The sequence below is a fragment of the Nicotiana sylvestris genome, chromosome 3 (assembly GCF_000393655.2).
Source record: "Nicotiana sylvestris chromosome 3, ASM39365v2, whole genome shotgun sequence".
Classification (NCBI taxonomy): Eukaryota; Viridiplantae; Streptophyta; class Magnoliopsida; order Solanales; family Solanaceae; genus Nicotiana; species Nicotiana sylvestris.
The window spans coordinates 155444367-155463016 of record NC_091059.1 but is presented as its reverse complement, the minus strand read 5'-3'; the positions used below and the strand labels follow the sequence as shown (position 1 = coordinate 155463016).

The window sequence follows — 18650 nt, the reverse complement described above, 5'->3', positions numbered from 1 at the left end:
GTTCTCAAACCTAAACGAGGTAAAAGTGTATCTCTTCAAGGAGATGCAAAAGAAGAGGCATGTGCTCAACTGCCCACTGGTATTGTACAAGTGCTCAATGGACATTAGGCCACCAAAAGACCCAACATTGGGCAACAGAGCCACGATTCTAGTTCCCTCACTCAGGAGGAGCCCTGTCTTTCTAAAAGGGGGAAGGGAGAATGGGGACCCAGCAAACATGAATCTAAACCTAGCCATGAATCGTCCAACTAATTTCATTATTTGGAAAATTAGGAGAGGAAATAATGACGATTTTAGGAGAAACTTTAGGGAGATGGTTGACACCCACAGACCATATACTATTGGGAACTAGGATGGCAAACCATGCTCAAATGCTTAATGATTTTAGTTTCTCAGAAATGATAGAAGTTCTCGCTGAAGGCCAAGCAGGAGGTATGGTGGTAATGTGAAACCACAATGTAGTCACTATCCATAATTTTATCCGCAGGAATCAGGAAATTTATGCAACAATTGAGGTACTTCCTGTTCGTAAACTTTGATTATTTGCATCTATATATGCTAGTACTGATAAATTTAATAGGAATATTATGTGAATTTTTTTAGAAAATATCTATAAAATTATAAAGGCCCATGAATGGTAGAAGGTGACTTTAATGACATTATGAGATCAAATAAACAATTCGAGGGGGGGACCTTTAAACAGTAATAGAGCTAATTACCTTTGGTCAAAAATTAGTAATTGCAATTTAATAGACATTGGCTATAAGGGTTGCAAATTTACGCGGTCAAATCATAGGAAGAGAAACAAAGGGACTCATCATGGAACGACTAGATAAAATTTTAGGAAATGAGGATTGGCTTGAAGTTTTTCCTAATTGCTCAGTAATCCACCTTCCAAAGGCCTACTCAGATCATAACCCACTTCTAGAAGAATTAATTCCTAGAGGTAGACAAGAGTACAGACAACTATTTCGATTAGAATCTTTTTGATGTAGACACCCCGACTTTCAAAACCTAGTTAGCAAAAATTGGACTGGAATAGATTATTGCAGTGCTAGTAAGAACTTTGCAACTAGTATAAAGTCATGGAAGGACAAGACTTTTGGGGATATTTTTGGTATAAAAAAAAAAAAGAAAAAAGTTGGCAAGACTTCAAGGGATCCAAAACTCTAAGAATTACACAATGAGTGATTTTCTTCATACACTCGAGATTAACCTAAAAAGGATTACAATGATATCCTTAGAATAGAGGAGGAATACTGGAAATTAAGGTCTAGAATAAAGTAGCTTAATGAAGGAGATGCTAATACTAAAATTTTCCATATTTCCGCTTCAAATAGGAGGAGGAGAAATAAGATTACCTATTTTAAGGACGAGGCTGAAAACTGGCTAAATGATCAACACTTGATCATGCCACGTGTTTGCAATTACTTTAGGGATACTTTCACTACCTCGCACTTAAGCACTGATTGGAATAACATGAAAACAAGCCCCTATAGTTGCTATAAGTATGATCTAAAAACCTTAGACAAGCCATTGTTAGATGGTGAAGTTACGAGAGCAATCTTCTTTTTAAACCCTTTAAAGCTCCTGGAACATATGGCCTCTATCCATTTTTTTCCCAAAAATATTGGCATATTATTGGAAAATCTGTAAAAAAAAACCTTTGTCATGTGATCTTCAACATCCAACAGATCCCTAGTGACATTAATAAAATATACTTACGCCTAAATCCAAAAATGCCAAATGCAAACAATATCAAAAAATTTAGGCCAATTAGCCTTTGCAATACTATGTACAAGACGGTTACAAAAATACTTGCAAATCGTCTCAAGCTATTCCTAGAACATATTATTAGTCCTTTCCAAACCAGTTTTATGAACTGAAGATCCTCCGGTAATGCAATCATAATCCAAGTGTTAATCTCTAACTTTAAAAAATTGAAAGGAAAGCGGGATCAAATGATCTTAAATATCGACCTCGAAAATGTCTTTGATCGCCGAGTGGTCTTTTATTTATCGTACCCTCAGATATTTTAATTGTTTCCCTAAATTCTCCAAACTCTTACTAAATTGTATTTCCACTAGCTCAATAGGGGTCCTAGAAAATGGTTCAATCACCAATTTCTTTGAACCAAGTCGGGAAATTTGGCAAGACGACCCTATATCTCCATATATCTTTATACTTTGTATGGAGATGTTCTCTAGATTTATTAACCACCAAGTAGATATACACAATTAGGACCCTATTGTTACAGGAAGGAAAAGCCCCAAATTCTCTTACTTATATTTCGTAGATGACCTAACAATGATGGCCAAGGCAAATAATAAATCATGTCAAGCCATAAAAACTGGTCCAAATTTCTTTTGTAACCAATCAGGCTAAAGTATAAATACTACAAAATCATAAATTATTTTCTCTAATAATTGCTGCCCTAATATTACTAGGGACATTACTAGCAGTTTGGGACTTTAAAAAAATGACTCCTTTGGAACTTATTTAGGATTTTCAATCCTGACCAAAAACCCAAGACCTGCTGATTACCACTTTATTATAGACAAAATGAGGGCTAGACTAGCTAACCGGAAAACTAAGTTTATTAATATAACACGAAAAACCACTCTAGCACAAGCTTGCCTAAATTCAATCCCTAACCACTATATGCAATACACCTTACTCTCAATAAAAATCTTGAAAAACATTAACAACATTCAAAGAGATTTTATATGGGGAACAACTGCTGAAAAGAAAAAGCTCCATCTAATCAAATGGTCGTGCCAACAAAAGTCCAATGGGGGCTGGGCATAAGAAATGCTAGTGCAAAAAATATTAGCCTTCTAACAAGTTTAGCCTGGAGACTGCTCACTAACACAACTACTCTATGGGAAAAACTAATTATTACCTCCCATGGCACTAGCAAAGCCAAGAACCACCACTCTTTCGTTTGGAGGAGTATTTTGAAAGGATGGGAATATTGCACCAAAGGTATTATTTGGTCACCCCACCAGAGATCCAATATGAACATTTGGCATACAAGTTGGATCCCAAATATAGAAAACAATGGAAGCACAATTGAGGGACTTTCAATTGATGACCACTCTCTAAAAATTAACGATATCTATAGCAACTATAATTGAAACTTCAAAAAATTCTCTACAACAATCATCGAGGATATCAAAGAGCATATTTCTAAGGTTAGGATTCGTACTAGGGATCCACTTTGCGATACACCTATTTGGTTCCAGAATACAAAAGGTCTTTTTACCACTACATCTTGATATGACCTAATTGAATAACCAAAAGCAAGAGAAATAGATTTTGATTGGTTTTTGAAAATTGAACTGTCCAAATAAAACCAACTTCTTCCTATGGCAATGCCTTCATAATAGACTGTCATGTAGAACGTACCTAGCTTATATAGGCATTAACATAGACCCCATATGTCCAATATGCAAAACGGAGGAAGAATCCATCATGCATATTTTCTTCGCTTGTAAAACGACTAGTCTCTATTGGGATAGTGTGGGATGGTCAAATTATTATAAACCAGCGGACATCCATTGGCGTATACAAGTAAGAGATTTTAATCACAACCTTGGAAATAGTTATATAAACTGGAAGTCTCTTTTTTCGTTTTTACTATGGAGTATTTGGATAAATAGAAATAACAACAACCAAAACAACACATGTAACCCCATCAATATTGACTACATCATGCAAAGATCTTTAGAATACAAGCTCCTAACGGGAAATCATCACAGCTATAACAAGAAAATGCATGGCATAAACCCCCAAAAGGATGGTATAAATTAAATATTGACGCAAGCTACAAAATCAACCAAAAGAGCGGCTTGGGAGGTGTATTCAGAAACACAAGTGAAATTAGATTGTAGGTTTTACAAAATCCACGCATACAAATGGCTCATTGGAAGCAGGCTCCTGGCTCTACTTGAGGGACTTCAAACAGCTCAAGAATGGAAATTGTTCCCACTAGAAATAGAAACAGACTACACTGAGGTAATCCAATGTATACACCAAGATAATCAAATGTATGGTCATATTGTTGACGCATGCAGGTTGTTAATCCACCAAGAAAAGGAAGTGGTCCTCATACAGGTGTTCCGGCAAGGCAACGAAGTGGCCCATCAGCTAGCAAAGAAGACTGACGTACAAACAAGGACGAAAAAATATTTTGTGAAGCCCCCGTCTTTTGTTGAATCTTTTGTAATCAAAGACAAGAAGGAACAATATGTTTTTGTGAAGCATCTAGCTACTGATGCTTGTAATGTTCTAGTAAGTCTAGGTAACCAATGTGTCCTAAGTGACACGAACAATATCTGTAATGTTTTAAATCCTACGAAGTACTAATATAAATATCTTTGTTTGCTAAAAAAAGAAAGAAGTTTTAACCTTGTATAATGCAACCTTGATAAAAACTTTGAATATCGCTGGTCGGTTGCCAAAACACAAATTTTAAATGGTTAACAATCAATTATAGACCCACCCTCCACGAGGCGTATTATTTGGCCCTTGGAATTTTGGCATGTTAATACGTCTCAATGTAAAATTAGCTAAAATAGAATAACACCATATATAATCGAAATAAATGGTTCATGCATACCAACTAGTTGAGATTAAAGTTTAATTGTTTATGTTATCTGTATTCGACAAGAGTCTTCTGGGCCATTTGTTCAAAGGATTAAGTGGTTTTTCCCATATAAATTTTAAAATTAATTTAATCTCATATTAAGTTGGGGGTATTAACTAAAATTAATAATTTTTATACCAAAATCTTGGTATAACTTACTCCCATATGGAAGATGTGATAGATTATCCAAATATTATCGTGGTTTAGTCCCGGGATTATAATAATGCTGAAATGTCCTAATTTTTTACCAAATAACCCCTTAGTGTAAAAGTACATGTGGGATTTGAAGGATTATAATTCCAAAAATCTCAAATTATTTTAAGAGATCGTACAGTGTTAATTTGGATTGAGCTTCATATCTTGACTTTGGTTAGGGGAAAACCGAAAACCTCAAAAGTAGCGCCGGAGCTCCAAGTAAAATCCTAAACCGCCAAATCAAGTAACCACTGACCCGCGTGGCAGGTAAAGGATCCTAGGACTATGACGTGTACTCGTCGGTGCAAACTTTTCCTCTTTTCTCAACCAGAAATATTTCGTCTCCGAAACAACACTTCTTTAGCTCCAAAGATCAGACACTTTGACGGAGGCGGAATTATCGTAATCGGAATAACAGTGAGAAGACGGCATGTTGGTTGAGCTGATCTGTTTCCTTATCGTCGTGATAGTACTTAAGTACTTCTTTTACGATGACGACGTTATCGACATTGGAACCTCCGATTTCAATGCTCTCTTTACCGTTGCCGAAAGGTATTACAGTTTCATCGTTTTGTAATCATAACGCCACAAGCCCATATATTTTATTTGGGGTTTTTAGCTCCTATCTTCATTACGTTGATTCATACATTTTTACTGTGATCTTTCGTTCGTTTTTTGTCAAAACTAGACTTGAGAAGCTTTATGGTGGCAAAGCTCATGTTGGGCTTCAAATTCCTGACCAAGATTCTGGTTCTCGACAGAGTATTGATTTAGTTCTCGTCACTAAAAGGTGCATCTCTTGAACCCACATCGCTTTGTGGTACAGTAACTATATGTATGCTTATTTGAAAAATGTGTATCTGTGCAAAAATATTTGGTCCAAAAACTTTACCTGTTTCCATGGTTGCGTAATTTTGATCTTCACGTATGAGTAGGAACTTTTTGTTAGCATTCTCAAGCAATAATAAAGGCTTATTATGGACTTGCTTCTAGGGGAGACACCTCTAAACGTCCCAAGGCAATCATGGGGCTAACGTGTCTTGGGACTAACACGTGGGTTTTTGCCCCATGTGTGCTTTACGATTTGGACCATTGGCCTCGTACACGGGGACAACTAGCTTGAAGGAGGGCGGCTCAATTGAATTGCCTTCATTGAAATATGCTGTGTAAATAAGGCAAAAATTCTTTTTTTTTTTTTGGTTATATATAAGCTGTTGAATCCCTTTACATAAGGAAAAGTTCTAGTGAAGTGGCAAAGGGGGTTTAAAAATTGGTTTAGGTTATTAGATCAAATCACAGGTGTGGCATTTTGAATCCCCTTAAATAATCTCCTGGCTCTGCCACTAAAAACTGCTCGTACACCCTAGAACACTGATTGATGCTTTACACCATGATTGTCCATTCTGAGTTGTATAACGTTAACTTATTGTATATTATTTTGTTCTTTAGGTGAGTATTTGGTGATTTAAAATATTATTATGTACATATATGTTATCCCTAGACAGTTAAATCGTTTCTGTGACATCTTTGCTTTTGAATTTATAAAATTTTAATGTGTTTCTTAAATTACTTAATTTTTAAGTACTTTTATGTTAAAATTTATTAGAAATAAAAAATACGCGGGACTTATGCCCCGTTCCTTGGGCTAACATTTACCTTGATGATAGGTCAAATGTCTCGCTACTCCTCTGCCCTTTAAAACGGTTCTAAAGTATAAAACTCTTTTATTTTTTGTTTCTTCAAGCTCATTTCATTGTATATGGAGCACAATGATATTTTTGTCGGTTTTTACCGTATCTGTGATTTAAAGAATTTTGTTTCCTTCAATTAGATGGAAAGAAAAACCAGTTCAAATTAGCCTCTCTTTTTTTCTACAGGGAAGCTGTGGTAGTTTGTGTTAAGAATGTATCAGGGTTTGTATCTGTTGATAAGGACGGGAGATGGGTTTGTACTGGAGGCCATAAGACGGAGCGTCTCCCAGATCCTGTTAGTTGCAAATCTGTCCTTATTGCTTTTTATGTGTTACCGAATCTGAAAATTCTAAAACTACTTGATACTTGATTGATTATTTCACTTGGAAAAACTTTAGTTCTCTATCATGGCTTTTTCTATGATTTGGTTGGTCAAACATTATCTTAGATCTCATAGGTTCTGTGAGATTTTTGCTCCTAAACTTGCACAACTGCTTAGGCGGCCAACTCCTCCATGTTCTTTTTATGATGCGGGAAATTCTAAAGTGAATATGGCCAGGCGCCCATTCAATAATGAACTTTCTTTATGAGGCCCATGCAATTATAACTCTCTTTAGGTCCTTTATACATGCCGGTGTTGCCTTCTTTTAGTTTTTACTAGTATTGGCCTGAGCTGTCTAGGATTTCTTCAGTGATGGTCTTCCCAAGAAGGATGATGCTATGTGACCTTGAGTTTATGCTTAAGGACTTTAAAGTAAAGCACTGACTAGGTTTTCTTTCTACATGGAGAATTTCTATGACTTTAGATCCACTCTGCCCGGAAGGATAGATGTTACTTGCTCAAGTTCTTCTGGAAGGAATATTCTTCTGATACTGTTGTCCTTTATGAATCCCCTCCAAACTTGTGAAACCATTCTGTCACCAAGGCTGATCTTGGGTTGGATTGAAGTGCAGAGTAGCGACATCGTTTCGTATTGAAGGTTGACAATTTTACGCGAATCTACCTGGAAAACTATTGCTGAGAAGATGAATTGCAACATAGATGTTAAGCAGCATGATTTTTGCTGCTTGCTTGTTACGAAAGTAGGGTCATCTTTATTTGAGGATACCTGTGAGATCAAGTGCCCATAAAGTTGTGAAGGGGGATTTTAGTATGTTCTTCATCATTTGTCTGCTTTAAAATATTCAGTTGAGAACAGTTCCATTCAGATTCCACCTATTGCTTGGTTGATTGCTTGCATTAATTCTTTGCAAGTGCATACAACAACAAGTACTACTACCCCTCAATCTCAAGCAAGTTGGGCTCAGTGATATGAATCCTCAATCTATCATCTTGTCAAGCAACTTGTGGTATTCTATTATTTATCATTGATCAGTGGAATTTACTTTTCTACTGCTTATATCAAGATTTTAGTTTTTTGCGTTTGTTATTATAAGTTTCTATATTTCAGGTAGCCGAAGCAAAACGATTAGTTCCTATTCTTGAATCCTACCTTGAACAAAGGGGCATCACTCTTCCTGAAGGATATTTGTCTTGCAAAGTCATATGTTCAAATCCCAGTTTCCGGTATGCATTTTGGTCATCTGCTGGTTATATATCAGAGTAATTATGGCGTTTAAGCGTGTATTCCACATAGTTATTGCAAGCTATTCCTTCTAGAATTAGGTCTGGTTAACAGAAAACATAATAATGCTTGCTGCGAATGATGTTACTGGTTTCTAACCAACACCTCTTTGAAGCTCGAGGAGCATCTTTTGGGAGGAAACTTTTAGTACTGATTAGATGATATGAATAATAACTTTTGAGATGTGGGATTTTAAAGGTTGAATTGGATGTAACTAGTTGTTCTATTCCTTGGTGCTTAAGACAATAAAGATCCATCCCAGCTCCATAGCTAAATATTACGGTTTGTTAAACCAGGCTATAGCTTCCCGATCAATAGCTCAGTGAGGTAGCCACCGGCCCTAGTTCTATTGATAGATATAAAAGGTGGTAGAGGGGCTGAGGGATGACAAAGGTATATTACTATCCATCTTGAATCTGAGTTGATAGAACTTGAGAATATTAAATAAAATAAGTAAACAATTCACAATAAACACTTGATGGAGATTATTCCAGATAAACCAAAAAAAAACTAAATGTAAACTAATTAAAATCGACGTTCAAATTAGATCATTTATGCTATTCCAGTGTTATGTTTCTCTTGTGATCATTAAACTTGTATCTTATGATTACTGTTAAAGCTTACTTCTGTCTTGCAGTACCATTGTGTCAGACTCTTTCCCCCCTGAGGTCATAACATACGATCAATGGATTCAACTAAAACCAGAATCGAACATGCTTTCTGGTTGGATTAAAGGTGCATTTCATGGTGGGAAGAAGGAAATGCAGGAATCAATACATGAGAAGCTTAATCTTGTACTCAGCACAGCTCCAATGTGGGACAGGTCTGTCGCATTGCGTTCATCTTTATGCTGTTTTATGACAGTAATGTTTTCAAGAATTGGAATGAAACAGTCAGTTTATCCGTTATGACCAAGAATGTTGACCTGTCTGATAGAACTTCAAAATTCATCTATACGATATTAAAAACACGAAAACCCTTAGTGAAATGTCGTTCATCTTTTTTACCTTTAAAAATAAAGTCCGCACTAGACAAAATAGTAATTTAACTAATTGCCTAATACTTAGGAATATTCATTTATTATTTTTCTAATATTTAGAAATAATTATTTAATTATTTTCCTAATATTTAGGAAAAGTCAGTAAATTAATTTTCTAATATTTCGAACTGTACAAAGTTTTGACCACTTTGTATTCCTTTTGGGTTTAGGTTGTATTAATTAGTTGATATCCTTCTCTACGCCAAATATAAACATTTTTATTCTATTGGGTATTTAAAAATCAAGTATATTAATTTTTAAAGTAAATGTAGTTGATAGTCTAAGAAGATTAACCTTCTGCCAACGATTAAAGTATTGTACTAAATTATAAAGAAAGTTTTGTATTGTTAATGTTTGTTCTAAATCTATATTATTATAAAAGTGGAAAGCTCAAAAGTTAAAAGTTGAATTACTAAATTGCCCTTCTAAATAACTTAAATAATTTATTTATAGATTTACGAATAAACTAACACTACAAATAGCCCCAATCAATGCTTCATACCCCTTCATTAATAGTCAATTAGTCACAACCATTCACATTACAAAACTAACATTAACAAATCATCACTTCTCAAATCTAAAAAAATAAATTGTTACTTCCCAAAGCTAAATAAATAAATCGTGACTTTTCATTCTTTTGATACCTTTCTACCAAATATTCTTAAAATTATTTATTTGATAACACCAACATACCAGCAAAAACAACGTAATACATTTATTTTGATAACACCAATATACCAGCAATAGCAACACATGAACCATATGTGTTAAGACTCCTGGTAAGTATGGAAGAAATTAAAGTTTTTTTTTAATTCCTCCTTGCGCCCATGGCTGTTTTGTTTTACCTCTCCTGCATGCTCTTTATGTTGTAGTTTATTGATTTGTTGGGTAGTTCTAACAATGTCGGCCCTTGACAAAGATAGATAAAAGGATTCAAAATCCTTTTTTTTTTTTTGCATGTCAATAAATTTGTGTTATTTTTTATTATCGACTATTTTTCATGACAAATAAATGAATTTTTATTACTTAATACTCGCTAAAGTATGATTCTGATTTTTCTTTCCTTACATATGTTGGTTCAGCTTAGAATCCATAAATTACTACCATAATAAGTTTCTGATTTAATTTCTTTCCTTTGTTATATTTTGAAGATTAAAAAGGAGAGATGAGTTTGGTCTCTGTGTGATTTTTTCCTTCATTTGTTCGCGTGAAAGGAGAGGTCAAAATTATCATTTGGTAAAAAATATGTTTAGGAATGGAAATTTAAAATCAAAACAAGGTAATGAGAAAGTTATAAATTAAAAAAAATATATGTCCAACTCTCATGATTTTCAAGAGTGACGACAAAATTAAGCACCTTGATAGAAATGTTGTATATCTATAAGATTGTTTTCATCGTAGCAAAGTTTCAATAATTACTGCTCAAGAACAAATCTATAGTTGAAAATCTAAAAATGGAGTATGTGATAATTCTTAATTAAGAAAACCACAAAAATAATAAGATATATAATTAAAAAGTAAATATATTAGCAAGCTATCATATTAATTTCTATAGATTAAAAAAATAGAAAATTTTACTTTTTGCCCGGGAAAAAGTAACTTATATCAGTTAGCTGACTCTATTTATATACATAAGAGCAATAAATAAATAAATTTCCAAATAAAATTAAAAAACTTCATAAAACATTACTATATGTTATAGCTTAAACTAAAAGGTAAGCATGAAAATTTCTGAAATTGGTAATTATGGTTAATTATTTCTGTTTTGATGCAGTTAATATATATGCAACAAATGTTACCTTCTCAAAAAAAAAAAAAATCTGAAATTGAGCAATGAAATTTTAAAACTTAAAGAAATTTAAGTTTTGAATATATTGACTAAAATGATTGATGACTTCTAAGGTAGAGTTTCTTCCTTCATTGAGTTGGCTAAATAGAATCGACAATCACCATTTACTTACACTTCTGTTTTTATTTTTATTCTATGGATTACACACAAATTTTAATATAATATTTATATTATTTAAAATTTTACACTTATAACAGAATATACACGCGCAACGCGCGTGCCGAGAGACTAGTACTATATTAAAAGCACGAAGGCCCTTAGCGAAATGTCGTTTGCCTTTTTTACCCTTTAAACATAGAGTTCATACTAGATAAAATAGTCATTTTAAATATTTTCCTAATATTTAGGAACTAGAAATTCGTTGAGATTTGGTTATTAACTATTTTCTTCTTTAAACTAGATACCTAAATTTTAGGACTTTAAAATTGATTAAAATTTTACCTTGGATAAATATTTAAAAAGTCAATTAATATTTACCTTAAATAAATGTTACTACAAAATTTGTAGTCTTGATGTAGTTCTATATGAAAATTGAAAACTGACAACGTAATGGTACTCCATTTATTCATGATGAACAAAATAATTTATAACAACAATGAGTAATATTTTTGAAGAATAATTTTACTTGATATTTGTAATAAATTAATTTATTCTAATTACATGGTAAATAATGTGAGACTATTATAAAAACTGCAAAATATATAGAAAAATAGTGTTTCACTTTTCTTTAAATTTTGTGTTCTTTAATCTAGACTATTATAAAAGCCCAGAACTTCAGTGAGAAATTGATCAACATTTTTATCATTTAAATAAATTTCATATTGGAAATAACCATCGTTTAATTATTATTTTTAATATTTAGAGCATTAAATTTACTAAAATTTTGACTCTTAAATCTTTTTTTATTTGAACTATATAGAAAATCATAATATTTAGGAATGTAATCCCAATAAGATTATTTATATAAGTCGAATAAGTTAATTTTCATAAGAGTCATAATTTTAAGAATTGTTATCTCACTCAGAATATCAATAATCTATGTGACATTAGAAGTGTTCCACTTCAAGATACCAAGAGATAAAAACTTAAAGCAGTACAGAAACCATACTCATGAGCTAACAACTATTTTCAGATCGTTAAATTTTTATAGATTTAAAGTTGGTAATGTAAAAGTGTTATCTATTTCACGCTATTCTTTTTTAAGAAAATGTTAATAAAACACTTTCCAAAAGTGTTGTCATAGAGTTTTGTCTTCTCATAGTGTCGATAAATCTATCTAGCGGATATATATTGTATGTAATCCCAAACAAATATCAAATTAGGGATGTGGTTAACTGACAATATTCATCATTTCTTTCAGGAATTTAGATTTTTAAAATTTTGCAACACATTTGAGAATAATATCCAAGTAATTTTCTTAAAATTTGTATTCGTTGATATAAAATACACATGCAACGCGTATTATTATGTTGTATTTGGATATTTGTTTGTTATATGCATTTTCTTTGCTCGATATTTTTGTTATCATTATGTTTTATTATTTTGTGGTATATACATATGTTTGATTGTATGTAGCATATTAAGTTTATAAGGAATTTGCTACAATTACAAAAAGGATAGAGGTCTAAAGCATATGAGAAAAATTTAATTGAACTTGAGATGTCAAATTCAATGTATATTTTGTTGTCTAATATGCTGGAGTATGTGCGCGCGTTTGTATCATAATAAAATATCGCCGAGATAATTAACTGAATTATTTACCTAAAAATATATTTAATGTTAACTCAAATCACCATAGAATCTGTACGTCATTAAACGTTCTTATCCTAAATTTAGGCTATCATGTATTTTTTAGTCAACTGATATTGGTTGCAAAGTTGCCTATGAAATTTGCTTAAATGTTACCACTTGCTTCAATTAATTTTTATTTTCTTTAAAATTAGGCTGTAATTTGAAAATTTTGGTGAAGAAAGAAAAGTATTATGTCGAATATGCTTGCAATATAAACTTTGCTTGTTATTGGATAAAAAAAATAGGTAGGATAACAATAGCTAAGTGATTTATAACTCAAACAAGGAGCTTAGAAAATGGGATCACCTAAAAATTTATCTTTCTATACAAATTTCATATTAACTAACATGGACAAATGTAGACGTCAATACAAATTGTTCATCTCACAAGTGCAAAAGATATTCAATTATTTTTTATTTAACTATTACGTAAACATAATAAATGAGTGTTGCATCTTCTTTAACATACCTTAAGGCTTACTATTTCATATTAATCGTTTTTCTTGTGCACAAATTTTAATTGAGTGACGCGGAATACACGTGCAATGCACGTACTCTAAAGCTAGTGTAATTAAAGTTGGGGACCTAACAATAAAAAATAAAAAAAAATAAAAATAAAAAGTTAGGGGACTTGCGAAAAAGTGTTTTTGGTCCTTTACTAATTCACTTACAGTGTAAGATCTTCAATGGACATAGAAGAATGCCATCAAGCAAGAGAGTGTTGGCTATAGTGTGTGTGTGTGTTTTTCTTTTTTTTTTTTTTTTTTGTGGGGTGGGGGGTGGGGGGGGGGGTTCAAAAATATCATGTTGTTTGTGCATAAGCAGTATCGCACATGCTAGTGAGTTAATAAACATTCCTTCTGTTCTCTTGGAAGTAATTTGCACATATCCTTGCAGTTTAAACTGAAGTAAAGCTTTTCCAACTCTAAGCACTCTAATTATTCTGAATTTCCGATAAATGCAGGTTAGAGCTTAAAGGTAATAAATTTGTCCTTGGAGAGTTTCTGGAGTTCAAAGGGGACAATGAAGATATTCAGGCATTGGGAAACATCAGGAGATCAAAAGTTAGTAAAGTGACGATCCAGAAAACAAGCATGTTAGGTGTAGGTAAGGAAAATAATATTGTGGTAGTTAGCAAATGCATTCACCTGATCGTCCTGGGAGATAACCTTGTGATAATTTCTTCGGTTATTTTACGTTCTATATTCCTTGAATCTAAGAAATCTATTGTTGCTTTGGGAATTGCAGCAAGTTCCAAACTCCAAGTTCTCTACTGTCCTCGAGATTATCGTGGTGAAGGGGCATCAGCTTCTGACTGGAAAGAAGTCACTGTCCATTCCAGGACAGAGATTAAAATTCTACCAAAAGGTTCAACTAAGGCACGCAAATACAAGTTATCCTCGGTTATTTCCCTGTCATTAAGTGCCTGATCTGTCCTCGTGAAGTATATGGCCATTTGATCGTTGAGATGATGGAAGTGGTGTAATAAAAATGTTCAACTAGGCTGAACCTCGGTTTACCTCCAGAATTACTAAGCATATGTGCATATCCCTTGAGGAGCAGCAATTCTGGGTCAATGTAATGCAGATAGGGTTCCCTTAGATCTTTCCCTCATAAAACATTGCCGACTTAGAGCATGAGTAGAAAACATACAGGAGTGTGGTACGATGGAACAAAATTCTGAGCAAATTGTCTGTAATGTTTTTAAGGATTTAACTTATGTACATTGAGAGTGCAAAGTATTTTACACTATTAGTATCATATTCCAGTAGGTAGCTTACCTTATTTTCCGGATCACTAATCGAACTTCTTATAGATGGTTTACCTTTTGTTATTTTTAGGTGACTAAATAGTGTAATTTTTTTAAACTATTAATGGTGTATAGAAGTTAAACTCATGTTTTAAATGACACTGTTGGCCGCGAGCTAATTAAGATGGGAGAAATTCAAAAATAGCCAGATTTACAACTAGTCGTTCAAAAATAGCTTAGTTTTAAAAGTAATCGAAATTTAGCCACTTTTCATGGAAAGATAAATCTGAGCGAAAACACTGTTCAAAACCCGGAAAATATGTCACTATATTATACTGGAGTTTCAGCATAAGTATGCTTGAACTCCAGCATATTATACTGGAGTTCCAGGATAAGTATGCTGGAACTCCAGCATAATATAATGGAGTTTCAAGTACACTAGAACTCTAACATAATATACTGGAGTTCCAGCAAGTATATTTGTACAGTATAATATACTGGAGTTTGGAGCACCAGTGCTCTAGTCTCCAGTATATTATACTGGAGTCAGCAAAGTATATCGGTCCAGCATAATATGCTGGAGTTCATACACAGGTGCACCGAACTCCAGTATATTATGCTGGACCGGTCTTTGTTGCAGCAAAATAGTGGCTATTTTTCATTGACCCTAAACGCTGGCTATTTTTGAATGATCAGTCCGAAAACTGGTTATACCGTGCTATTTTTACAATTAAGATACTGGGTGAGGCATAATTTCTTGTCTGGTTGATTACTTGGATTGTCCTTGTCCGCAAAAGAGGCGCAAGATCAGATTGAGTGATACTTTTAGCAACTTGGCGATGCCAAACTACAGAGGAAAATATATTTCTATATATGCACGGTTACGGTTATCTCGGATTGCATTCCGGAAAAAGTACTTAATAGGGTAAGTTATCTCGGATTGCATTCTGGAAAAAGCAGCCTACAAGGGTAAGTCGTTGGTTCAAATCCGATAAGGGGCTTTGTAAAACTCCTATTTGATTCATATTTTTAGGGAGAACTGTTTTTTCATTTGTGATTCATTTTTTTCAAATGAACAATTTGAAGACCTATCAATTCTAACAACTGATTACAGAGTTGATCATTCAAATCTAGGCGTACGATTGAGTAATGTTATTAGTAGTAATTGCAGCTATATTATAAATAGTGGCATTAGGGACAAAACATCCATTCTAATCAATTTCATTGTATAGTAATTTGCAAGCAAAATGGTGCTAGCTATTGTTACATATATCAAGGCTTGCCTCTATGCAAAATGCTTCTGTTGGTCATTTAACATTTCTGTCATGCTGTATATGCAACTTTGTTGTAAGTCCAATTTGTAACAAACTTATGATGAGGTCTTGAACCTCAAAAATCTATCTAAAAATTTGAGGGAGCTCTTCTCGTCTCCTTGGAGAATCCTCAATTAGTTTTGTAGGAGCCATGCTTTATACACAGTAAAGGCATCAATCAATAGACTTGGACATCTGATCCAGTATCAAATTCCAGCATCAGCTTGTTTAGTTTCTGGTTGCTGATCCTTTGCTCATAGACCATATCATCCTCCAAACTGCAGTTTATGCACAAATGGTAAATCCAAAAGGATAACAAAATCGAATGTGGTTACTATAAATGAAGTAGATGATAGAATTTACCTTTCAGTTTTTGATGAAGCTGAAGGAGGCAGAAGCATATTGGCTAGTGTAGTAGCATCTTTACTGGAGTTTATGACTCTGTTGAAGCATAAGTATCGTCCGTAAGAGGAAACATCCTCAAACACACAAATATGGGCATCTACTAAGAAATTCAGGTCCACTGCAACAAAAACACCACCTTCATACATTTCAGCAGCTCCCTTCAAGTAAGGTTCTCTGATATTGAGATCTGGATGAATTAGCAACCCGCCATTTATAGATACCATGCTTACTCCTCTGTCCATTGCCAATGCCCATGCTGCTTTCTCTGCTTGTGTCTTTGATAGCCCATGCCATAACTGCCAACCCGAATCGTGTTAGACTTCAGTGGTGTTTGAGTTATAAGCAGGTTAAACTAACTTATAAGCACTTTTTGACTTTTCTATATGTCCGGTGAACGCCAAAAGTACTGATAATAACGTCAAAGTGTGTGCAAGCAAAATCAGCCAAAAATCATTTTTGTTTGACCAAGCTGTTTACTATTTATCCATTATATTTGTTGCAATCTCCAAATAACCTCCTTAAAACAAAACCGTCTCCCTCCCTATTCCATTTCCGTCATGCGCCCTTTTTCAATTATTAGTTTCAGCACTTCTATCCAAATACATAATTGCTTATTTGTAAAATCAGTTTCATCATTTAATGCTTACTCCCTAGGCTCTTTCACAGCTTGTTGTTGCCAATCCGTAGAGGATTGAATAGGTAAATTACCTTGTATTTTTTGCAAAAGCTGATGTCCGTCCAATCTCTTTCATCCACGCAAGAATGAGAATGGGAAGAGTCATGTTGGTCCCTCTTCCTTGTGCCCCATAACACAGCTGTGGCAGAGGATGTAAAGACTACCTTGTGTAAGGTATCTGTTTGTGCACAGGCTTCCATCACATTATGAGCTGCTCTCACTTCCATTTCTCCCATCAATTCCTGCAACATAACTCAGAAACTTTTAGTTGGCACTTTGACTTTAATGTAAAAAAAAAAGCAGGAAAATGAGAGCAAAATTGAGTAATCATCTTGTTCCAAATACAATGCAGGAAAACAAGTACAGTAACGACAATAACAAACAGACCCAGTATATTCTCACACGTGAGTTTTGGGGAGGGTAGTGTGTACGCAGACCTTACTACTAACGAGTGAATGTAGAGAAGCTGTTTCCAATAGACATGGAAAACATGTATAGTAATTGTGGAATAACTCACGTCGTAGGTAGGATAATCGGAGGGAGGCTCGAAAGAGTAAAACAAGCCACAGCAGCCTTTGAGAGCATCCACTATGCTGTGATAATCCAAGGGATCAGCATGAAAACATATCAAATTCTTACTTCTACTTTCATCCACATTTCCACCAGCATATTTCCTCTTAAAACGCTGCATTTCATCTGTCCAAAAGCAAAATACAGGATCAGATTTTCTATTACTGCAATAATATCATTATTATACTATCAAGAATTAGAGGAGACAAAATGTCCCCGATTTATGATGGTGAAACTAAACAGTAAAGTTGGTGCAATGAATCAAGAGGTCACGGGTTCGAACCGTGGAAACAACCTCTTGCAGAAATATAAAGTAAGGTTACGTATAATAGACCGGCACTTCCCGGATTCCGCTAGGAGCTTAATGCACTGGGCTACCCTATTAAGGGAAGAAACGAACCATGGTTTTGAAAAGCGGCGTGGACAGTGTAACCTCTGAGCAAGAGACGGTGTACGAGTGTGGATCCAAGCTGACCAGCTGCCTCCATTACACAAACTTTCTTTGAACAAAACATTGAATCCTCCTCATTATACAAGTCTTGTGCAATAGTCATGACTACCTCGGCCAAATAAGAAGCAACCCTTTTTTCTCCTTTAAAATGTCAAGTACAACTTTCTTTAGCTGGACAAATTGAAAAAAGCACAAGCTAGTAATAATAGGATAAGAAAAAGTAAGATGGTATTTAAAGAAGAAAAAAGAAGAAAGAAATTAAACCATTAAAAGAGTGTGTGGTTAAGTAGATGGTTGGCAAACGAATTGTAGAAGTAGTTAATACAGCCTATACCAAACTATTTCAACAAACTCGGTATAATCTCACAAGTGGGATTTGGGGATGGCAGATTAACAGAGGCGGACCCATTTGTATGGGTGAGGGGTCACCGAACCCCCTAAACTTCGGCCAAAATCCTGTATATATACAAGTATATATCTTGAAAATGGTTAATTTAAAGTAGTTCACACCGGGACACTACAAGCCTTTAGGGGCACTGGTTGAGCAGAATAATGTGCCCCGTAAAAATACTGGGTCCGCTTCTGTAGATAATATAGAGACCTTACCCTTACATTGAATGTAGAGAAATTGTTTCTAGTAAACCCTCG

The 18650-nt window shown here is 34.1% G+C and overlaps 2 protein-coding genes across 2 annotated transcripts; one reads left to right on the top strand and one right to left on the bottom strand.

The window, feature by feature from the left end:
• Positions 1-5149: 5149 nt before the first annotated feature.
• On the top strand, positions 5150-14622 carry LOC104226186 (uncharacterized). Its single transcript, XM_009778104.2, has 7 exons — positions 5150-5395; positions 5532-5633; positions 6721-6829; positions 7986-8101; positions 8797-8982; positions 13802-13944; positions 14086-14622. Exons 1-7 carry the CDS (start codon positions 5274-5276, stop codon positions 14265-14267), a joined length of 960 nt encoding a protein of 319 aa, XP_009776406.1. The 5' UTR covers positions 5150-5273; the 3' UTR covers positions 14268-14622.
• Positions 14623-15792: 1170 nt separating this feature from the next.
• Positions 15793-18294, bottom strand: LOC104226187 (cinnamoyl-CoA reductase-like SNL6). The gene is made up of 5 exons (XM_009778105.2): positions 17952-18294; positions 17499-17677; positions 17014-17223; positions 16264-16601; positions 15793-16178 (listed from the first exon to the last, which is right to left on the bottom strand). Exons 1-5 carry the CDS (start codon positions 18103-18105, stop codon positions 16079-16081), a joined length of 981 nt encoding a protein of 326 aa, XP_009776407.1. The 5' UTR covers positions 18106-18294; the 3' UTR covers positions 15793-16078.
• Positions 18295-18650: the final 356 nt, after the last annotated feature.